Below are 17923 nucleotides of genomic sequence, written 5' to 3' on the forward strand. Positions count from 1 at the left end.
CTCCAGTGCAATCTTCAGAGTTTCTTCTGACATCCATTTTGGTCTTTCTTCCTCTTCTGTCTTTGTAATGACCATTTGCACTCTTCCTGGATGATACATTTGACATCCTCCCACAACTCATCCAGTCCTTGCTCATTAGTGTTCAAGGCCTCAAACCTGACCTGTTCCTGAGGTGATTCTGAAATTCAGGTGGTATGAACTCAAAGTCATATTTTGGCTTCTGTGGCTTTGGTTTAATTTTCCTCAGCTTCAGCTTGAACTTGCATATGAGTAGTTGGTGGTCTGTTCCACAATCAGCTCCTAGCCTAGTAGCCATTGATATAATCTGATACACAGAGCTTATTGTTACCAATCATATCTTTTTTGTATCTTGCAGTGAAATTATCTTCTTCTTAACACTCTTTTTTCTCTTCCTCTGAAAGTAAAATTATTTATGAAACTGTGTTTAACAGTTTAACAACAAGCAGAGTGGGAAAGAGATGTCTTTTCTTACTTCAAGGGAGAGTATGGAGTGTAGCATGCCAGAACAAGCCCTCAACTGGGAAGAAGGTATGAGTATTGCTTCCAACTCAACTGTAACATAAGTGGACCTTAGATGAGTCTTGTCATTAATACAAAAATAACTCTGTGAACCTCAGCTTCCCAGTGACAACACTTGTAGGAGATTGATATCTCCTTCTAGCTCTAAAAGTGAGGAGGACTTGAAGCACTTGTTGCAGAAGATCAAGGAATGCAGCTTTCAATATGGATTATATCTCAATGCCAAGAATATCAAGAAAACAAAACATTCTTACCACTGGACCACTGGATCTAATGGATGAAGAAGAGATTGAAACTCTCAGTAATTTAATCTAACTTGGATCTACAATTAAAAACTTGATATTAGCAGATAGAAAACAAGAAGACACATTGCACTGGGAAAGTCTGCAGTTAGGGACCTTTCCAAATTATTGAGGAGTAATGATGTCAGTTTGAGAACTAAGGCAATCAACATCCCATGAACTGCTAGAAGAACAAACAAATATGTTTTGGAGAGCATGCAACCAGAGTGCTCTTTGAAGGCAAAGATGATGAGGCCTCGCCTCACATACTTCAGGCATGTTCCTAGGAGAGACTATTCCTTGGAGAGGGAAATGATTCTTGGAAAGGTGAGTGGAAAATCAGCGAAGGAGAGGAAGACTCTTTACCAGGTGGATTGACACTGTGACTGCTGCAGTGAGCTCTAGTGTATCAGGATGGCACAGGATAGGATGTGGTTCAGATCTATTGTTCATAGGGTTGCTATGAGTTGTACTCAACTTGACGGCATCTAACAACAGCAGAAGCTCTAATATCCCTTATTCCACATAAGCGTTACAGTCTTGTGATAAGGAAGAATTATCCTGGAATGCATTCTGCGTACATTAGGAGGAACATGTCTCCTACCATTAATTGCTGAAATGTCTCTCTCAGCAACCTTCCTTATCTAATTAGAAATGCAGTTGATGATAAGAAAGTCTTGCTTTACCTAATGTAATGCACCAATATGTTAAATTGGTTATCCTAAATAGTGTTGCTGTGATGCTGAACACTGTGACAGTGATGTGCCAATCATGGTAATAGGTACCCATGGTGGATAGTGTTGGCTGGAGCTTCCCGACTAAAACAAGCCTGGAAGCAGGAGCGGCATCCACTTCCAAAATGGCTTGCCTCTGGAAACTCTATGTACAAACAGTGCTCAGGCCATTCGTTCATAGGGTCTCTATGAGTCGTCTACGACTCTACGGCACCAAACAACAACAACAACTAATAGTCTTGGCCCAAATCTTGGAGATTTTATTATGTTTATTATTGGAGTTGATTGCCACCAAGTCAGCTCTGACTCGAGAAAAGTTCATGTACAACAGAAAGCAATGTTTCCCAGTCCCATGCCACCTTCACATTCTTTACCAGAGCCTATTGTGGAGCCATTGTGTGTTCTCGGTGCCTCCCAACCTCAGAGCTGCACAGTCTTCTTACAGTGCACCAAATAAAACCAAACACATATCCCTCAAGTTGATTTCAACTCATAGTGGCCCTCTATTGAGTTTCCAAGGCTCTATGTCTCAAGGGAAGGAGATTACCTTTGGCTTTGTCCATGGAGTGACTGGTGAAATCAGACTGCTGGCATTTTGGTTAGCCATCTAACTCATTGTAATCCATAGGATTTTTTTTTCACTGACTGCCTTTTGTAAGTAGATCACCAGGCCTTTCTTCCTCATTTTAGTCAGAAATCTCCATGAGAGTTTGTCCACTATGGATGACCCTATGAGTATTTTAAATACCTGTGACATAGTTTCCAGCCTCTTAGCAATACAAAAGCCATCACCACGCAAACTGAGATGAGTAATGGGAGCAAGTCTTGGGTATGATGATATAGAGAGCAGACGTGACATAATAATGGAGTAGCCAACTCAGTCTCAGAGAATCCAGAGGGGATGCTGAGTCAGTCCATGGTTGGCTAGAAGAATGGAGGCAGAGTTGCAGAGGTATCAACATATGCCTTAAGGGGAATCCTTAAGGGTAATTGTGGTTATTTTACTAAAAGTGAAGTGTAAAATATAAAAAGAGATAAAAACAAACACAGTGAACAAGTGGCAGGTGCAGTCAAGGGTAGTCTTTGATTGTCATGCTTAGAAACTTGGCTTTTGTCCTGTAGGGAACAGGATGCCACTGGATGATTTTTTAAAATATTTTTATTTTATTTTATTATTTTGTGTGTGTGTACCATCAAATCAAATCTGACTGGTACAGGAGGAAATTGTCCCTCCTTCTCCAGCAGAGCGTCTGGTGGATTTGAACCACACACCTCTGGGATTGCAGTTCAGCTTCTAGCCACTAGATAATTTTTAAAGTCAAGAATTAGCCTCAGATTTACATTTTATAAAGATTGTTCTGGTGGTCGTGTGAAGAAAGGTCTAACTCAGAGATGAAGCTACCAGAGGGGGTCAGTGCCAATGTAAGTGAAACAAGAAAAGGGTGGACTTGGATACAGTGGCACAGAGACTTCACTGAGCCAGTAGCCAACTGGATGCGTAATGTGAAGGAACGAGGAGAATGAAGAACCTCAGAACTCTTGTGTTAGTAATGTATGGAGGTAGAATTGACAATAGGAGGAATTTTATGAGGACAGGCTGGGAAATTAATTTCAGCTAGAAATACATACAGTTGATAACAGTATTTCTGCTATCATGCTACAACATGGCTGAACCTTGGTAACACTATAGTGAGTGAAGCTAGTCAGTCACAAAAAGACATCTGTTGTGTGGCCTGACTCAAATGAACTCTCTAGAACAGGCAACTGTACAGAGACCAAAGTTTATAAGTAGTTGCTGGAGGCAAGAGGAAAGAGGAGTTGTTTTCTGAAAAACATGGAGTTTCTGTTTATGATGGTGAAACATTTGGCAATGGAATTGGTGATGCACAACATTATTTTATATAATTGATGTTAATAAATTGTACATGTGCATAACATTAAGTGGGTGGATGTGTTATCTATATTTTTATAATAACAAAATATCAAGACTTTCTTCTTTCTGTTCTTTTTTTTTCTGTTTTCTGTCTCTTCATGTTTTTCAGTCCCTTCCAGCTCATTCTACCTTTTTTCCCTTTTTAATAATGTTTTTACCTAGTAGACTTGTGGGCTATTTCTGGGCTGTGAAGATGAGGAGAATGGCTGGATTCTGCAAAGGTGTGTTTTCTGGTGGGGTTGAGACTAGAGTGTGGCTTTGCTCGCAACAGGGTGTGAGCTGATTGGATTTGGCCTTGTATTGAAAAATGCTTTTGGGCCTGAGGGCCTGGTTTTTTGTGAATCTCCTGAATAAAACAGGCATGGAAGCAGGGGTGGCATCCACAAACAAACAAACAAACAAACAAATAGATTACATAAATAAATAAATAAATAGCTTGCCTCTGCAAACTCTATCAACTTGGAGAAAAGGTGAAAGTTTTGTGTTCAAGACTTTCATTCATAGGGTTGCTATGGGTCATCTACAACTCTACAGCACTCTACAACAACAACTAGTAGACTTTTATTAAGCCCTCATCATATACTAGTCCCTATTCTAGCCATTGTCCTAGGTCCAGAGGAAAACAGGCTGATTTCCATGGATCCTCAACCATGAAGGGACAGGGAGGTCATTTCCATGACTGGGGCTGTGCAATGGTTCTCACTCTGGACACAGCTACTGAGATATAGGATACAAAGAGCTCACTTCTTTCAACCTGCGTTGCATAATATATGTTTTTCTGTTGGAACCATTGCTCATGGCCATTTTCTTTCTAGGTAGTGCCATCATTTCTGTTATTTTTCTAAAAGAGAATTTGAGAGCCTCAGATTTACTAGGTAAGTAATTCTTTATTGTCTTTTTAATATTGTTGATATTCATATGTTGTTATGGAAGCACTTGGGAGTCATTGTATGGATTCACTTGGGATAATTATATGATGTCAGAAATAAGAGTAACTCATGTCTGAATTTTAGAAATTAAAAAATGAGGTTGTATGTAACTTTTCTTGTTTATCAGATAACTTTTTCTAAACATTTAATTGTGTTTTAGGTGTGTGATTTACATATCGTGTTTTAGATGACAGTTGACACTGGTCGACTCTGTCATAATTTCCACCTTAACTTTCCCGCTTCCATCCTGTCCACCCTTGCCTTCTCATCTTTGCATTTTGGAAAATGTTTCCCATTTAATCTTGTAGAGTTAGTTGTTCAAGGGAACACATTCTCCCTGGGTGTTACAGTTGATTTTATCGGCCATTCTATTACTTGACTGAAGACGATGTCTGGGATTGGCTTCAGATCCTAAAAGAGTGCTTTAGAGTGATATTCTTAGGAATTCCTCCAGTCTCTGTCAATCCAGTATGTTTGTCATTTTTTGTGAATTTGAATTTTGTGCAACACCCTTTTAGTTCTTCTGATCTTGGGCTACAGGAGGCTATGGTTTGTGGTCTTATGGACGAGTTCCTTTCATTTAACAAAGAGAGCACCTTACTTACTTAGCATTTTTCATCTTTTTTAGGTTGATTTAAAGTACTTGCTAGGGAGCATTGGTGGTATAGTCCTGAAACTTGTGCTGCAAACTCCAAGGCCACGTCTCTTTGGTGGTTTGAATCCACTAGAGGCTCCACAGGAGAAAGACAGGTAGTCCTTCAACATAGTGTACAGCTTCAGAAACCTAATAGAAGGTCAGCTGGCAGTTTGACTCCATGGAAATTATTTGATTGACTTGAAAATATTTAAAGAGACAAAACCAAAATGAAAACCAAATCAACCATAAATTTGATTCAGATTGTGCAGGGTCCTGTAGAAAACAACAGAACTTCGCCGTACATTTTCCATGTCCGTAAGTCATTACAGGAACAGGCTGCCTCAACCATCTTCCTCAGGAGCAGTTGGTTGGTTGGTTCAACTCATCAACCTTTTGGTTAAATGCAGCACCACCAAAACACCTTATTTAGTGAGACCATACAAAGAAATGAAAAGAAAGATTGGCAAATTGTCCTATTTATTAGTGATAAAATGCTTTAAAAAGTGGTTAGAACAGAGTTCCTGCCCTTCAATTATTTGAGCAGTGTTGGTAGTTGTTGTTGTTGTTGTTGATTGCCAGCGTGTCAAGCACAACTCATAGGGACCCTGTGATCAAAAGGCCTAAAGCCTTTCTGTAACTATTGTCATTTATCAAAGTTCATAGAGTTTCCAAAGTCATGTTGTTTAGGAAGTGGATGCCATGTGTTGGAGCAGGGGAATAAAAAATGTTCTCCATAAAAAAAAAAAAAAAGTGATTTGAAAGCTAGGAACAAATTACTAAAATGGGTGTAATTTCATTAAGAGGTGATTGTTACTCTGTTTTAGAGCTTCCATCTGCTTTTTCACATGAAATACTTGCATTTTTATGTTGACTATAGCCCATGCTATTGGCCACTGCAAATTATTATTTTATGATTGTTATGAAATTTTTATGAGCATAATAAAATTCAATGAAAACATCTGTGTTACCTAATAGATCAGCCCACTTCAAAGGACTGATTTGCTAGATTGTTACATGAAAGTGCTGCTTAAAAATGAAAAACACACACACACAATTAGATGTACCAGCTAACTACCTAATTTGGTTTTAGTGCTTTCCAAAAGTAACAGAAAGTTGCTCTTCAGAATTTTATTTGGAAATGCAGCTATTTGTGAAAAGTAACAGTAGCCTTCCTGTCGGTAAGAATGATTTCTGTTATATAGCAGAGCCATCATTTATTGATTATATCTTGTAGCTCTTGTTGGAAATACCATTGGTGAGAAGAATTATACGGATTCATATTTTCCTCCTTGACAAAATCCTGTCTGAATGGCTGCTGACATATGATAATGAATACAGATACTTCAGGCACTTTAAATAAAACAATGCTTATGCTCCTCCAGGGAGATTATATTTTTAAAAAATGTTTGAGCTCTAAATGTGACACCAGTGTTGGTATGTTGAGCATTTATTTTCCCTAATCATGTTTCCCTTGAGCCTAGTGTCTTAAAAATGTTTTCACTTTTCCTTTTCCTCCTTGGTTTGATTCTTTTAGCAAAGTTTTTAGTCAACATTGTCAAATTTTTCATGGTTAAAATGCTTTTCCAAATGCATTCAAATGCGAATTGTATCCTTTAAAATATATTAGTTTTCTGTACTCTTTCTTATATCTTGTGGTTTATGAAATCACTTGGGGTGTGTGTGTGTGTGTGTGTGTGTGTATTTGAAATAAGAAATAAGAATGGCCAGTGGCTTAAAAATTAGACCCTACATTATTTTTCTAGTGTCTTAAGGAAATCTTAAAACATTTCACCTAGCATATCATCTTTTGTAGTTAAGCTAAGGTTGTTGTTGTATACTGTTGGGTTAGAACCAGCCCATAGCTGACCCGCCAGCAGATTTTCAGAAGCAATTAATCACACAAAAGGAGACAAAAGGAGATTGTCCATCCTTCTCCCATGGAGCAGCTTGTGGCCTTGAACTGTGTGCCTTCAGGATTGCACTGCAGCTTTTTGCCCCTAGGCCACCAAAGCTCTTAAACTAAGAGCTACCTTAAGCTAAGCTAGGTAATGAAATGATACATATGGCTATAAAGGAGGAATTAGCTCATGATCTTGGATATTAGTGACAAAAAGATGATTAAGATAGAGTCTCTGCCTTCAAAATTATATCTTGTTAGATGCCATTGAATGAGTTTCAATTTTAAAGACCTAATCCATGTACATTGGACTGAATCGCTGCCAGTCCTGTGCCATTTTCACAATCTCTCTTATATCCAAGCCCGTTGTGGTATAGGCATTGTCAGTCCAACTTGTTGACTACTAACTCTAAACCAAGCATGATGTCCTTCTCATCAGACTGGTTGCTCCTGATAATATACCCGAAGTAAATGAGAGGAATTCTTACCCTCCAGAACATTTGACTGTACTTCTTCCAAAACAGATTTGTTCATTCTTCTGGCAGCCAGTGGTATATGTAATTTATAGTCCACAACAAATACAAAAGCTACTCATAAGTTAGCTCTTTTTTAAAGTAGAAATGATATGGATCATAATGCCATCAGCTTTTCGTTTGTAACATACGCTTTTGTTTAGTTTATTTAGAACATAAGCTTTCAGTTTAGTTCTCAACTTGGCTCTGTTGAATTTTTGCACTGGATCATTCTTTGTTAGAAGTCTCTGACTGCTGCAAATGGTGAAGCACTGAGTTACCAACCAAAAAGTTAACAGTTCAAACTCACACTTTGAACAGGTTGGAAGAACCTGTAGAACCACTTTTGAAAGATTTCAGCTTTGAGAACTCTACAGATCTGCCTGCTTTGTACACATGAGACTGCTGTGAGTTGGAATAGATTCAGCAGCAACTAACAATTCTTTATGTGAGGGAGAAGGCTGCCCGGTAGATTGTAGGGCATTTAGCAATAGCCTTGACCTCTGCCCACTCGATGCCTGTAATACCCTCACAGTATGACAATGGAAAATGTCTCCAGATATTTTCATATGTTCCCTGGAGATACAAATCACCCTTATTTGAGAACAACTTGTTAGAAAAAGAGAGATTACTTCATCTGAGAAGATCAAAGAATTTTTTGGTACAGAAATAGCATTTGAATTAGTTCTGAAGGCTAGACTGGATTTGAATGTTCAAGGATTTAGAAAAGGAATAGCAGATGGAATAGCAATGAAAAATGTTACAATAGTGGAAACAGTTGTTGTTAGGTGCCATCAAATCAAATCTGAGTCAACATGACCATATGAACCATAGACCTGAACCCTGTCCTCTCCTGTGCCATCCTCATTATCTCTGGTGCACTTGAGCCCACTACTGCAGTCACTGTCAAACCATCTTTCTCTCTTTTGCTGACCTTCTGCCTTTCCAAACATGATTTCCCTTTCCAAGGAATAACCTCTCCTAGCAATGTGCCCAAAGTATGTGAGACAAAGCTTCACCATCCTTGCCTCCAAGGAGCACTCTGGCTGTACTTTTTCCACGACATAGCTGTTCTTATGGCTGTACTCTTATTCAACACCATGAAAGGCATCAAATTTTCTTTTGTCATCCTTATTCATTGCCTGGCTCTCAGAAGCATAGCACGTGATTGAAAAAGGCCATGGTCTGAACCGGGTGCATGTTAGTCTTCAAATTAGCATCATTGCTCCTCAGTATTTTGGAGAGGTCCCTGACAGCAGCCTTTCCCAGTGCGATACATTTCCTAATCTCCTGACTGCTGGAATCAAAGGTGTTGATTGTGGATCCAAGAAGATGAAATTGATGACAGTTTATTTTTTTAAATAAAATGTTCTTTTAATAGATATTTTCGTGAACATTTACAGAGAAGTTAGATTTTCATTCATTCATTGTTGCATATTTTAATCCCTCACCCTCCTTTCTTCCTGCCCTAGTTCACTTTAAAAAAATACTTATTCATTGTTGCACAATTACCTACTGCCTTCTCAGTTCTCTCTACAATGATATAGCTCTTATTCTGGGCTGTTGTCACAGGTATAATGCCTAATCATATATTCATTTTACAGGGTTCTTTCTTTCAGAAATTGATGACACTTTAAATCTTTTCTCCAGCTTTCATGAAGTCACTTGTTGATCCAATGATCAGGATTTCTGTGTTCTTAATGTTGAAATAATGTTCATATTAATCTATATTGAGGTTGTATTCTCTGAAACAGTTGCTACTTAATTATGTACTGCAACTGGTGCCTGTAACTTCCTAAACCCACTGCCAGCAGGTTGGTTTTTACTTAGAGTGACACTCCATTGGGTTTCTGAGGTTTTAAATCTTCACCAGTGGAGATTTCCCATGTTTCTCCTGTAGAGTAGCTAGTGGATTCATTTAAACATTTGATCTTTTGCTTAGCAACCTGCTTATTGAGCACTATGACACCAAGGTTTCTGTGTTGTTGTTCTTCAGTGCTGTCAAGTTGTCTACAACTCACAGCAACTCTGTGAATAGCAGATCTAAGCCTTGCCCTGTCCTGTGACATTCTCACGCTCTCTACCATGCTCAAGCTCATGGTCGCAGTCCTTATATCAGTTTGTCTCGCTAAGGGACTTCTCTTTCATTGGCCTTTGACTTTCCCCAGCATGATATGTCTTTCTGCAACAACTGATGCCTCTTGAAAACATGCACAATGTATGAGACTGAGTCTTAGCGTCCTTGCCTTTAGGGAGCACTCTGGTTGCACCTCCTCTAAAGACAGATGTGTTTGTTCTTTGGAAGTTCATGGTGTATTCAGTACTCTTTGTCACACAAATTTCATGCTACTATTCAGAGGCATGATTTCTCTGTATTAATTATTCATCTTTCACATGCATCCAAAGCAATTGAAAATGCCATAGCTTGAGTGAGGAGCACTTTAGTCTTTAAACTCGCATCATTGTTCTTTAGCACTTGTAAGGGATCCTTGACAGTACATGTCCCCTATGCAAAATGTCTTTTGTTTCTTGACTGCTGCTTCCATAGGTGGTGTGGATCTAAAAGGAAGAGATAAAGGAAAGTCATAACTGTGGAAAAGGAAGAAGTTATCATTATTAAATGCTGTCCAGTTGACTATGGCTCATAGTGACCCTATGAATAACAGATCTGAATAACAGTGCCCTGTCTTGCCCCGTTCTCACAATCTCTGCCATTGTTGAAATCTCTATGTTGGTCTATCTCATTGAGGGTCTTACTTTCTTTCTCTGACCTTTTACCTTTCCCAGACTGGTATCTTTTCCCAAGGACTGGCCTTTCCTGACAACATGCCCAGATTCTGTGAGACTAGGTTTCACAATCCTCGCTGCTAAGTAACACTCTGGTTGTACTTTCTCAGACACAAATATGGTTGTTCTTTTGGCAGTCCATGGTTTATTCAATATTCTTTCCAACACCATAATTTAAAGGTAGTTCTTCTATCTTCTTGTTGTTTGTCCAACTTAAGGAAGAAGTAGAGATATCAGTCTATTTCAATGACTTGTTTACATACTTTGTAGAGCCAGTATCTACTAAGTATTGCTAGAACAAGAAAATAATTCAACATTTAAAAATGTTGATTAAATTCATTCCCAAGAGTTCAAATCCAGATTCAACTTCTGTTTTCCATCGTGTGGCCAACCAAAAATACTATGCAGTTCCTCCTAGTTTAAGTATTCTCACAAATATAGTAGGCTGTTTTGAGGATAAAATACAGTAATTCATACAAAATCTCATTGAAATCTGTAAAGTCTGATGACAATGGGCTTATTGGATTTTTTAATCAATATGATTATCATCAATCACTTGGGATTTTACAATGTTACACAGTGTACAGAATATTTTCATACCTATTAATCCTGATGGGAAGAATATTGAAAATTTTCTCTTTATATAGTGCATGCTGGATTTAGAAGAGGTCGTGGCACTAGGGATATTATAGCTAATGGTAGATGGATCTTGGCAGAAAGCAAAGAATACCAGAAGAATGTCTATCTTTCCTTCATTGACTATGCAGAGGCTTTTGACTGTGTGGATCACAATAAGCTGTGGCTGACTCTGAGAAGAACGGGAATCCCAGAACATTTGATTGTGCTTATGAGAAACCTATACTTGGACCAAGAGGCAGTCGTCAGAACAGAGCAAGGAGGCACTACATGGTTCAAAATCAGGAAGGGGGTGCACCAGGAATGTAGTCAGTCTCCAAACTTTTTCAATATGTATGCAGAACAGATCATCCGAGACGCTGAGCTGTACAAGGAGGAATGTGGCAACCTGCATTATGAAGATGATGCAACCATGCTTACTGAAACTGAGGAGAACCTGAAGAGCTTGCTGCAGAGGGTCAGGGACTACAGCCTTAACTATGGACTGAAGCTCAACATCAAGAAAACAAAGATTCTCACCACTGGACCAATTGGCAGCATCAGGATGGATGGTGAAGAGATTGAGATAGTTAACAGTTTTCTTATGCTTGGCTCCATACTCAACACTCTTGGTACCAGCAGCCAGGAAATCAAGAGACAAATTGCATTGGGAAAGTCAGCTGTCAGGGACTTCTCCAGAGTACTGAAGATCAACAGTGTCAGGCTGGAGACTAAGGTGCACCTGTTCCAGGCTATAGTCTTCACAGTTGTGTGCTATGCATTGGAGAGTTGGACAGTGACTAGGCATGATAGAAAGAGAATTGATGCCTTTGAGCTGTGGTGCTGGAGAAGAGTGTTGAATATAGCATGGGCTGCTAGGAGAACAAACAGATTTGTCCTGGAGAGGGTGAAACTCGGCTGCTCCTTGGAGTCAAGGAATGTGAAGCTTTGTCTGACATACTTAGGGCATGTTGCAAGAAGGGACCAGTCCTTGGAGAGGAACATCATGTTTGGGAGAGTAGAGGGATGGCACAGAAGAGGAAGACCCTCAATAAGGTGGATCAATTCTGTGATTGGGGTGGTGGAATTAAGTGTGTCGGAGACAGTGGGGTTGGCACAAGATAGAACAGGTTTTAGGGCTCTTGTACATAGGGTCGCTATGAGTCACAAGCAACTCGATGGCACATAACAACAACTCATTGCTCAAGGAAGTGCTGATAGCCTAGTGGTAAGCTGCACTACATTCCCAAAGACATGCAGTTTGAATCCACCAGCTGCTCCATGGGAGAAGGATGGGCAAGCTCCTCCATTCAATTAACTCCCTGTGAAAACCTCTGGAGGATCAGCTAAGAGTTGGTTTCACCTTGACAATACTCAACAACAACAACAACAACTCATTTCTCAAGTTTTAAATTTATTATTTATTAAGCATTAACTCATACCAGGTTATATGTGAAATGGTCTATACAGAGAATCTTATTTAAATTTAGAAACAGCTCATTTGCAGGGCAAAATCTGATAGAGAAGTTATATACTTGTTCAATGGGCCAGTTTAGTTTTTTTAATTATTCAGTCTGTGTTCTGAGCAAATCTTTAGGGAGGCTCATCTATATGAAGAAGAATGTAACATCAGGATTGGAGGAAGAATATGCAACAACCTACATTATGCAGATGACACACAGGCTCACAAAAAGTGATGAAGCCTTGAAGCACTTGCAGCAGAAGACCCAAAGGTCCAGCCTTCAGGAGGGATTGCATCTCGTTTGTTTTCAAGAAAACAGGTCTTCACCACTGCGCCAATGCACAACACCATGATAGATGGAGAAAAGATTGAAATAGTCAATGATTCATACTTGGGTCCACAATCAACACCCATCATGACATCATTCAGGAAATCAGAAGATGTGTTGCATTGGGAAAATCTCTTGCCAAGGACCTCTTTCCTTAAAGTGCTAAAGAACAGAGATGTCAGTTTAAATATTAAAGCACACCTGATCCAAACCATGGAATTTTCAACTCTTTTTTTATGTATCTGAAAGGTGGACAATGAATATGGAACACTGAGGAAGTATCAATTCAAACAGTCCTTTGAATTGTCATGTTAGCAAAGAGTATTGAATATACCACAGACTACCAAAGAACAAATAAATCTGTCTAGGGAGAAGTAGTACATCCAGGGTGATCCTTTGAGGTAAAAATGGTAAAATTTAATCTGACATCCTTTGGGCCTGTTGTCAGGAGGCACCAGTCCTTGGAAAAGGGCATCATGGGGAAAGTTCAAGATTGACCAAAGAGAAGATGACCCTAAAGGAGGTGGACCGATGCAACAGTTCAAGCAGATTAGCAGCCAGGAGGATGGTGTGGGATAGTGCCAGGTTCAGATCGCAGTGTTGTTCATAGGGCCCTGAAGAGATTTAGTCAACTTGGTGGCACCAACAACAATGGCATCGCTTCCTGTCTTCTGGGCTTTTCCCTTGGACCGATGATACTTTTTTGACCTTGTATTCTTGGCTATTCTGTAGAGTGAGTGCCTCCCTGGTGCTGTTTTTCACCTTATAGGCCCATCTGTTCTTTGGCTGAAAGTTGAAGCCACAGTGGTGAATCTTATTGCAGGTCAAATGGTAGCAGACTATAGACCATGGTCTAAGGGGTTCCCACAGTCCAGAAAGCCTGAACGCTTTTATACTTTGAAGTTTTGTTCTTTATTTTCTTCTTGTCTGGCCAACATCTTCCACTGTGATTCCTTTCAGCAGTGGTGGTGGGACACCATCTAATTATTCTGGTGTCAGAGTCATAATAGTTGAAGTTGATTGGAGCTTTATTCTTTTTTCACTAATTGTTCTGCACATTTTTGCTCTTCTTCTGCCTTCTTTGTTCTAAACCATGACTCTCATCTGTTTTATACAATAGTTAGAAGGAATCAGTTCTAGACATTAAGAGAGGTTAGTTATCTATTCTATACTCATGCCTCAGCAAGCAATATCATAAGACTATCATTATCGGATTTGTAATAACCTCATCATGGTTAGAGAAGCTGAGGGCAAAAAGTCTGCACAGTATCACTCAGTAATGTGTTAAATCACATGTATTTTCTTTGGGCCTTTTGTCTGTTGAGAAATTTTGGCTCTTCCAGTTAAAACTAAAAATGTTCCCCTGCCTCCCCACCCCACCCCTTTACAGGGAATAAAACCAAACAGGGAGAAAGAGTAGTCAGTGGTGTTTTTTAAAGGTTAAAATATTAACATGCTAAAAATTAAATTGTCAAAATGTGCAAAGGAAAATCATTTCTTTTTCCCTGCTTCAAGCAAATGAAAGTTTGTTTTTTGTGATGGAACAAATGAAGATTTGGGGGCCATGTGGAAACAAGCTGAACTAATTTATTGCCAAATGTTGTTCTGTGGCTGTGAAGCTTTTCACCACTAGCCTCAAAAAAATGACCTCACAAAAGCTGTGTCTGAAAGGAATCGCCAACTATTATTAACTCAATGACAGATTGTAACTGCGCTCTGACTCTTAGTGGATTAATAATTTTAAATTATTTTAATGGTTATTTTTTCCTTTTAAAAAGTACCAGATTTCTCTCCCTTTCCACCAGCCAAAAGTAGAGCAGTTTCTGCTCTCTTCTCCCTTTAGCCATCAAAATACTGGATAGCCTGTGAGATCCTGGTTGGTTTAATCCCAGCTGGAATCATCATAGAAATAAAAATTACAGTAAACTCATCAGCTCTCTCTTGAGACCAGTAACTTGATTGCTTCAAGTCACCTATAAATGACTTCTCCAGATAAAATGCCAAGCAAGCAACAGTAATCTCCTTCCTCCTCCTATGTCGGATGTCAGCTTGGTTTAAGACCACTATTTAGAATACAGATTGAGCCCAGTCAGCCATCACTTTTGGTTGAGAAGACAGACTGTCCACTTTTGGTTGAGAGTTTCCTCAAGAATGAAAGGCTTCCTAAGCATAGGTGTAGAACTCTTCTGATTCACTACATTATAGAGATCTCCCAAGTCAGGATATCCTCAAAGTTTAGTGGCCATCACCCTAAGGAATCTGAATAGACTGCACTAATTGGAGGGTTTGCCAAATGGTTTTATGCTATTGTTGTTGTGTATCATCGAGTCAGAACCAACCCATCACTGACCCTCCAGCGGGTTTTCAGCAGCACCTAATTGCATGGGAGGAGATCAACCATCCTTCTCCTGCTGGTGGCCTCGAACTGTGAGCCTTTGGGATTACAGCACAGCTTCTGTGACTGCTAGAAAGCAAGAGAGCTAGGTCCTTTGATGAGGAAAGATATTGCAGAAATTAACAAAACCAGCAGTCTTTCTTGAATGGAGTCAGTTCTTGACAGTTAATGTCACAGGAATGAAGACGGTTTTAGTCACCTAGTCCGGTATTAGACACCTATGCAGTATTAGTTAAATACTGAAAATAAGCGAACAAAATCTCTTTAGTTGGGTCAAACACATTCTTAAAAAAAAAGAAAAAGGGGAAAATGAAGAATCAAACCCATTGCTGTCAAGTCACTTCTGATTCATGGTGATTCCCATTGGGTTTCCAAGGTTTTATATCTTAGCAAGAGGGCACTCACTGTCTCATCTTTCTTCCATGAGCAGCTGGTGGGTTTGAACTGTTGACAAGTACTGTTTTGTCAGACTCTAGAAGCCAGAAAGTAAGTAGTTAGCACTGCTTACCATCTAACCAAGGAAGTAGAGAGAAAGTAAGAGAGAACCTTGTTGTGTACCATCGAGCCCGAACCCATAGTTGAGCCTTCAGCAAATTTTCAGAGGCTTCAATTGCACGGGAAGAAATTGCCCATTATTCTCCTCCTCCCAGAGAGCAGCTGGCGGATTCAAACTGTGTGCCTTCAGGATTGCAATGCAGATTCTTACCACTAGGCCACCAGATGCTTTATCCTTTTAATAAAAAAATATCCTTTATCCTGTGGAGCAGTTGGTGGATTCAAACTGCTGACCTTCCACTAGGCAGCACAGCTTATAATACACTGTGCCACCAGAGCTCTCCATTCTAACTTTAAGAGAGTGTTAAAAAAACAAAAAAATCCCTTCCCAGATGGAGCTCCAGTGATGTAGTCTGTACGGTGTCATGTCACAACCAAAAAAAAATCTCTTCCTGCTGAGAATCTAATTTTGAACACTCTAAGATCTTCCTCCCTCGAAGGAAAGAAGGCTGACCAATGATTTTCCCCAAGTTCTTGTACATAGTTTTGTTATCTTTTTTTATTACAGTGCTTAATAACAAAACTCTTCATTTGAAGAGTTCTGAATTAGAAATAGCTTTTTAAATTACATATATATAACTGTGACCTCCACATGATACTGCAGAGGAAAGTGTTACACTGTAGGAAGCTTCTTTTATGGCATCTTTCATATCCAACTTTTGTCTAACTGGTATTAAGAAATCCAAACGCTATTTGTTCTCAGTAACTATCGTTCAAAACCTAAAGCAGTTGGTTTAGAGGAATAGGAAATTGGTGCTCTCATACTGTGAGAGTGTTTCCATTGAGAGTCAGTGCTGCTGTGTATAACGTCCACAACAGAAAATTTCCTCAGTGATGAAAAATGGAATTATGTTTCTGAGTGTGCTATGTGAAAGATCATTTTGGGGGAGCCGCTAATTATATATAAATAAACAGTGTTCAGTGTTTTTCTGGTCCATGGCTTACCCCTTCCACACACATTCCCTTCTTCTATCACTTAAAAAAAAAGCAAATAGATGATAGGGATACATTCCTTACATAGACTTATTAAGCAAACTGGCATACATTCTCTAGGGAGCTCTGGTTGCCTCATGACAAGAAGCTGCACTGCAGTCCCCAAGCCATGCAGTTCGAGGCCACCAGTTGCTATGCTGTTTCGCAGGAGAAGGATGGACAGTCTCTTTCCATGTGATTAACTGTCACTGACAACCTGCGGGGGGTCAGCTATGGGTCGATTCCAACTCTGCGACACACATCAACAACAACAACAGCAGCAGCATGAATTCTCTAGGGAGCTTTGTGGGCCCAGTGGTAAGGAGTTGTGCTGTCACCCAAAGGTATGTGGTTTGAATCCACCAGCTACTCCACGGGAGAAGGATGCGCAGTCTCCTCGCATGGAATTTACTGCCTCTGAAAATCCCTTGGGAGCTCAGCTATGAGTCGGTTCTGACCGGACAGTACAAAACAAGAAGCCTCATGAATTCTAGTTTTCTAGGTTAGAGTGAAACCCTATAGTAAATACCGTATTCACCTTTGTTTTTTCTGCTACATGATAATGACTAAGAGACACACGTGTCAGCATTTAAGAAATGTAACAACCATGCAAGTCTGTATGAAGTCTCCAAGAGTAAGTGCAGAGTAGACCATCTGGCAATGGACTTGGTGACCCCCGAGCTCTGTGACCTACATGACTAGGCCATCTGTCACTTCTGTGCACTTTGTGACCCACGTGGCTCTGGAACAACCAACCAGCTTAGATGTGTTTCCATGTCTCCATAGACATATGCTCTCAGCTTTCCCATTTTGGAGAAAGCATCCCTGCAAAGGTCAGGATTCCTCTGGAACAACAGATAAAAACCAGAAGTTATATCCGACTGCATTCATTCTCTGCTTTTCATCACCCTTTAAAGCAGATGCCTTAAGATGAATGCATGGTACTTAGGGTGGTTTGATAAGTATTTCAGAGTGAGGAATTGCTAGCTCGGCACTTTTACAAGCAATGCTCAACCTATAGATAATGTTTGCATTAATAAGAGTCTTATGTTCCCTTTTAACATGGTTTGTCTTTTCCATTTTATTTAAAGGCATGACGTTGGCATTTGCAGGAACATATTTATTGGTGAATTTTGCTCCAAATATAACGCAGGCTATCTCAGCAAGAACAGTACAGTATTACATTGTTGGCTGGAAGTTCCTAATTTACGTGGTAAGAATTCTAAGTATTTTACTATTTCTGAAGCTACATCAACTTCCCTTGGAGACAGTACAACTAAACTTAAGAGACACTGGTCAAAAGAAAAAATGTCAGCATTTGACGTTTTTGGAATCACAGAAGCCAA

At 39.6% G+C, this 17923-nt stretch overlaps 1 protein-coding gene across 1 annotated transcript in view; it reads left to right on the forward strand.

Annotated features, from left to right (window-relative positions):
• Positions 1–17923, forward strand: part of NIPAL2 (NIPA-like domain containing 2) — a 289050-nt gene that overhangs the window by 229437 nt on the left and 41690 nt on the right. The window contains exons 6-7 of the mRNA XM_006900023.1: positions 4304–4363; positions 17669–17790. Of these exons, the coding sequence (XP_006900085.1) occupies positions 4304–4363; positions 17669–17790 (182 nt within the window). The remainder of the gene's footprint in view (positions 1–4303; positions 4364–17668; positions 17791–17923) is intronic.

The sequence above is a fragment of the Elephantulus edwardii genome, unplaced genomic scaffold (genome assembly GCF_000299155.1).
Source record: "Elephantulus edwardii isolate Elephantulus edwardi_28Jun2011 unplaced genomic scaffold, EleEdw1.0 scaffold00270, whole genome shotgun sequence".
Classification (NCBI taxonomy): Eukaryota; Metazoa; Chordata; class Mammalia; order Macroscelidea; family Macroscelididae; genus Elephantulus; species Elephantulus edwardii.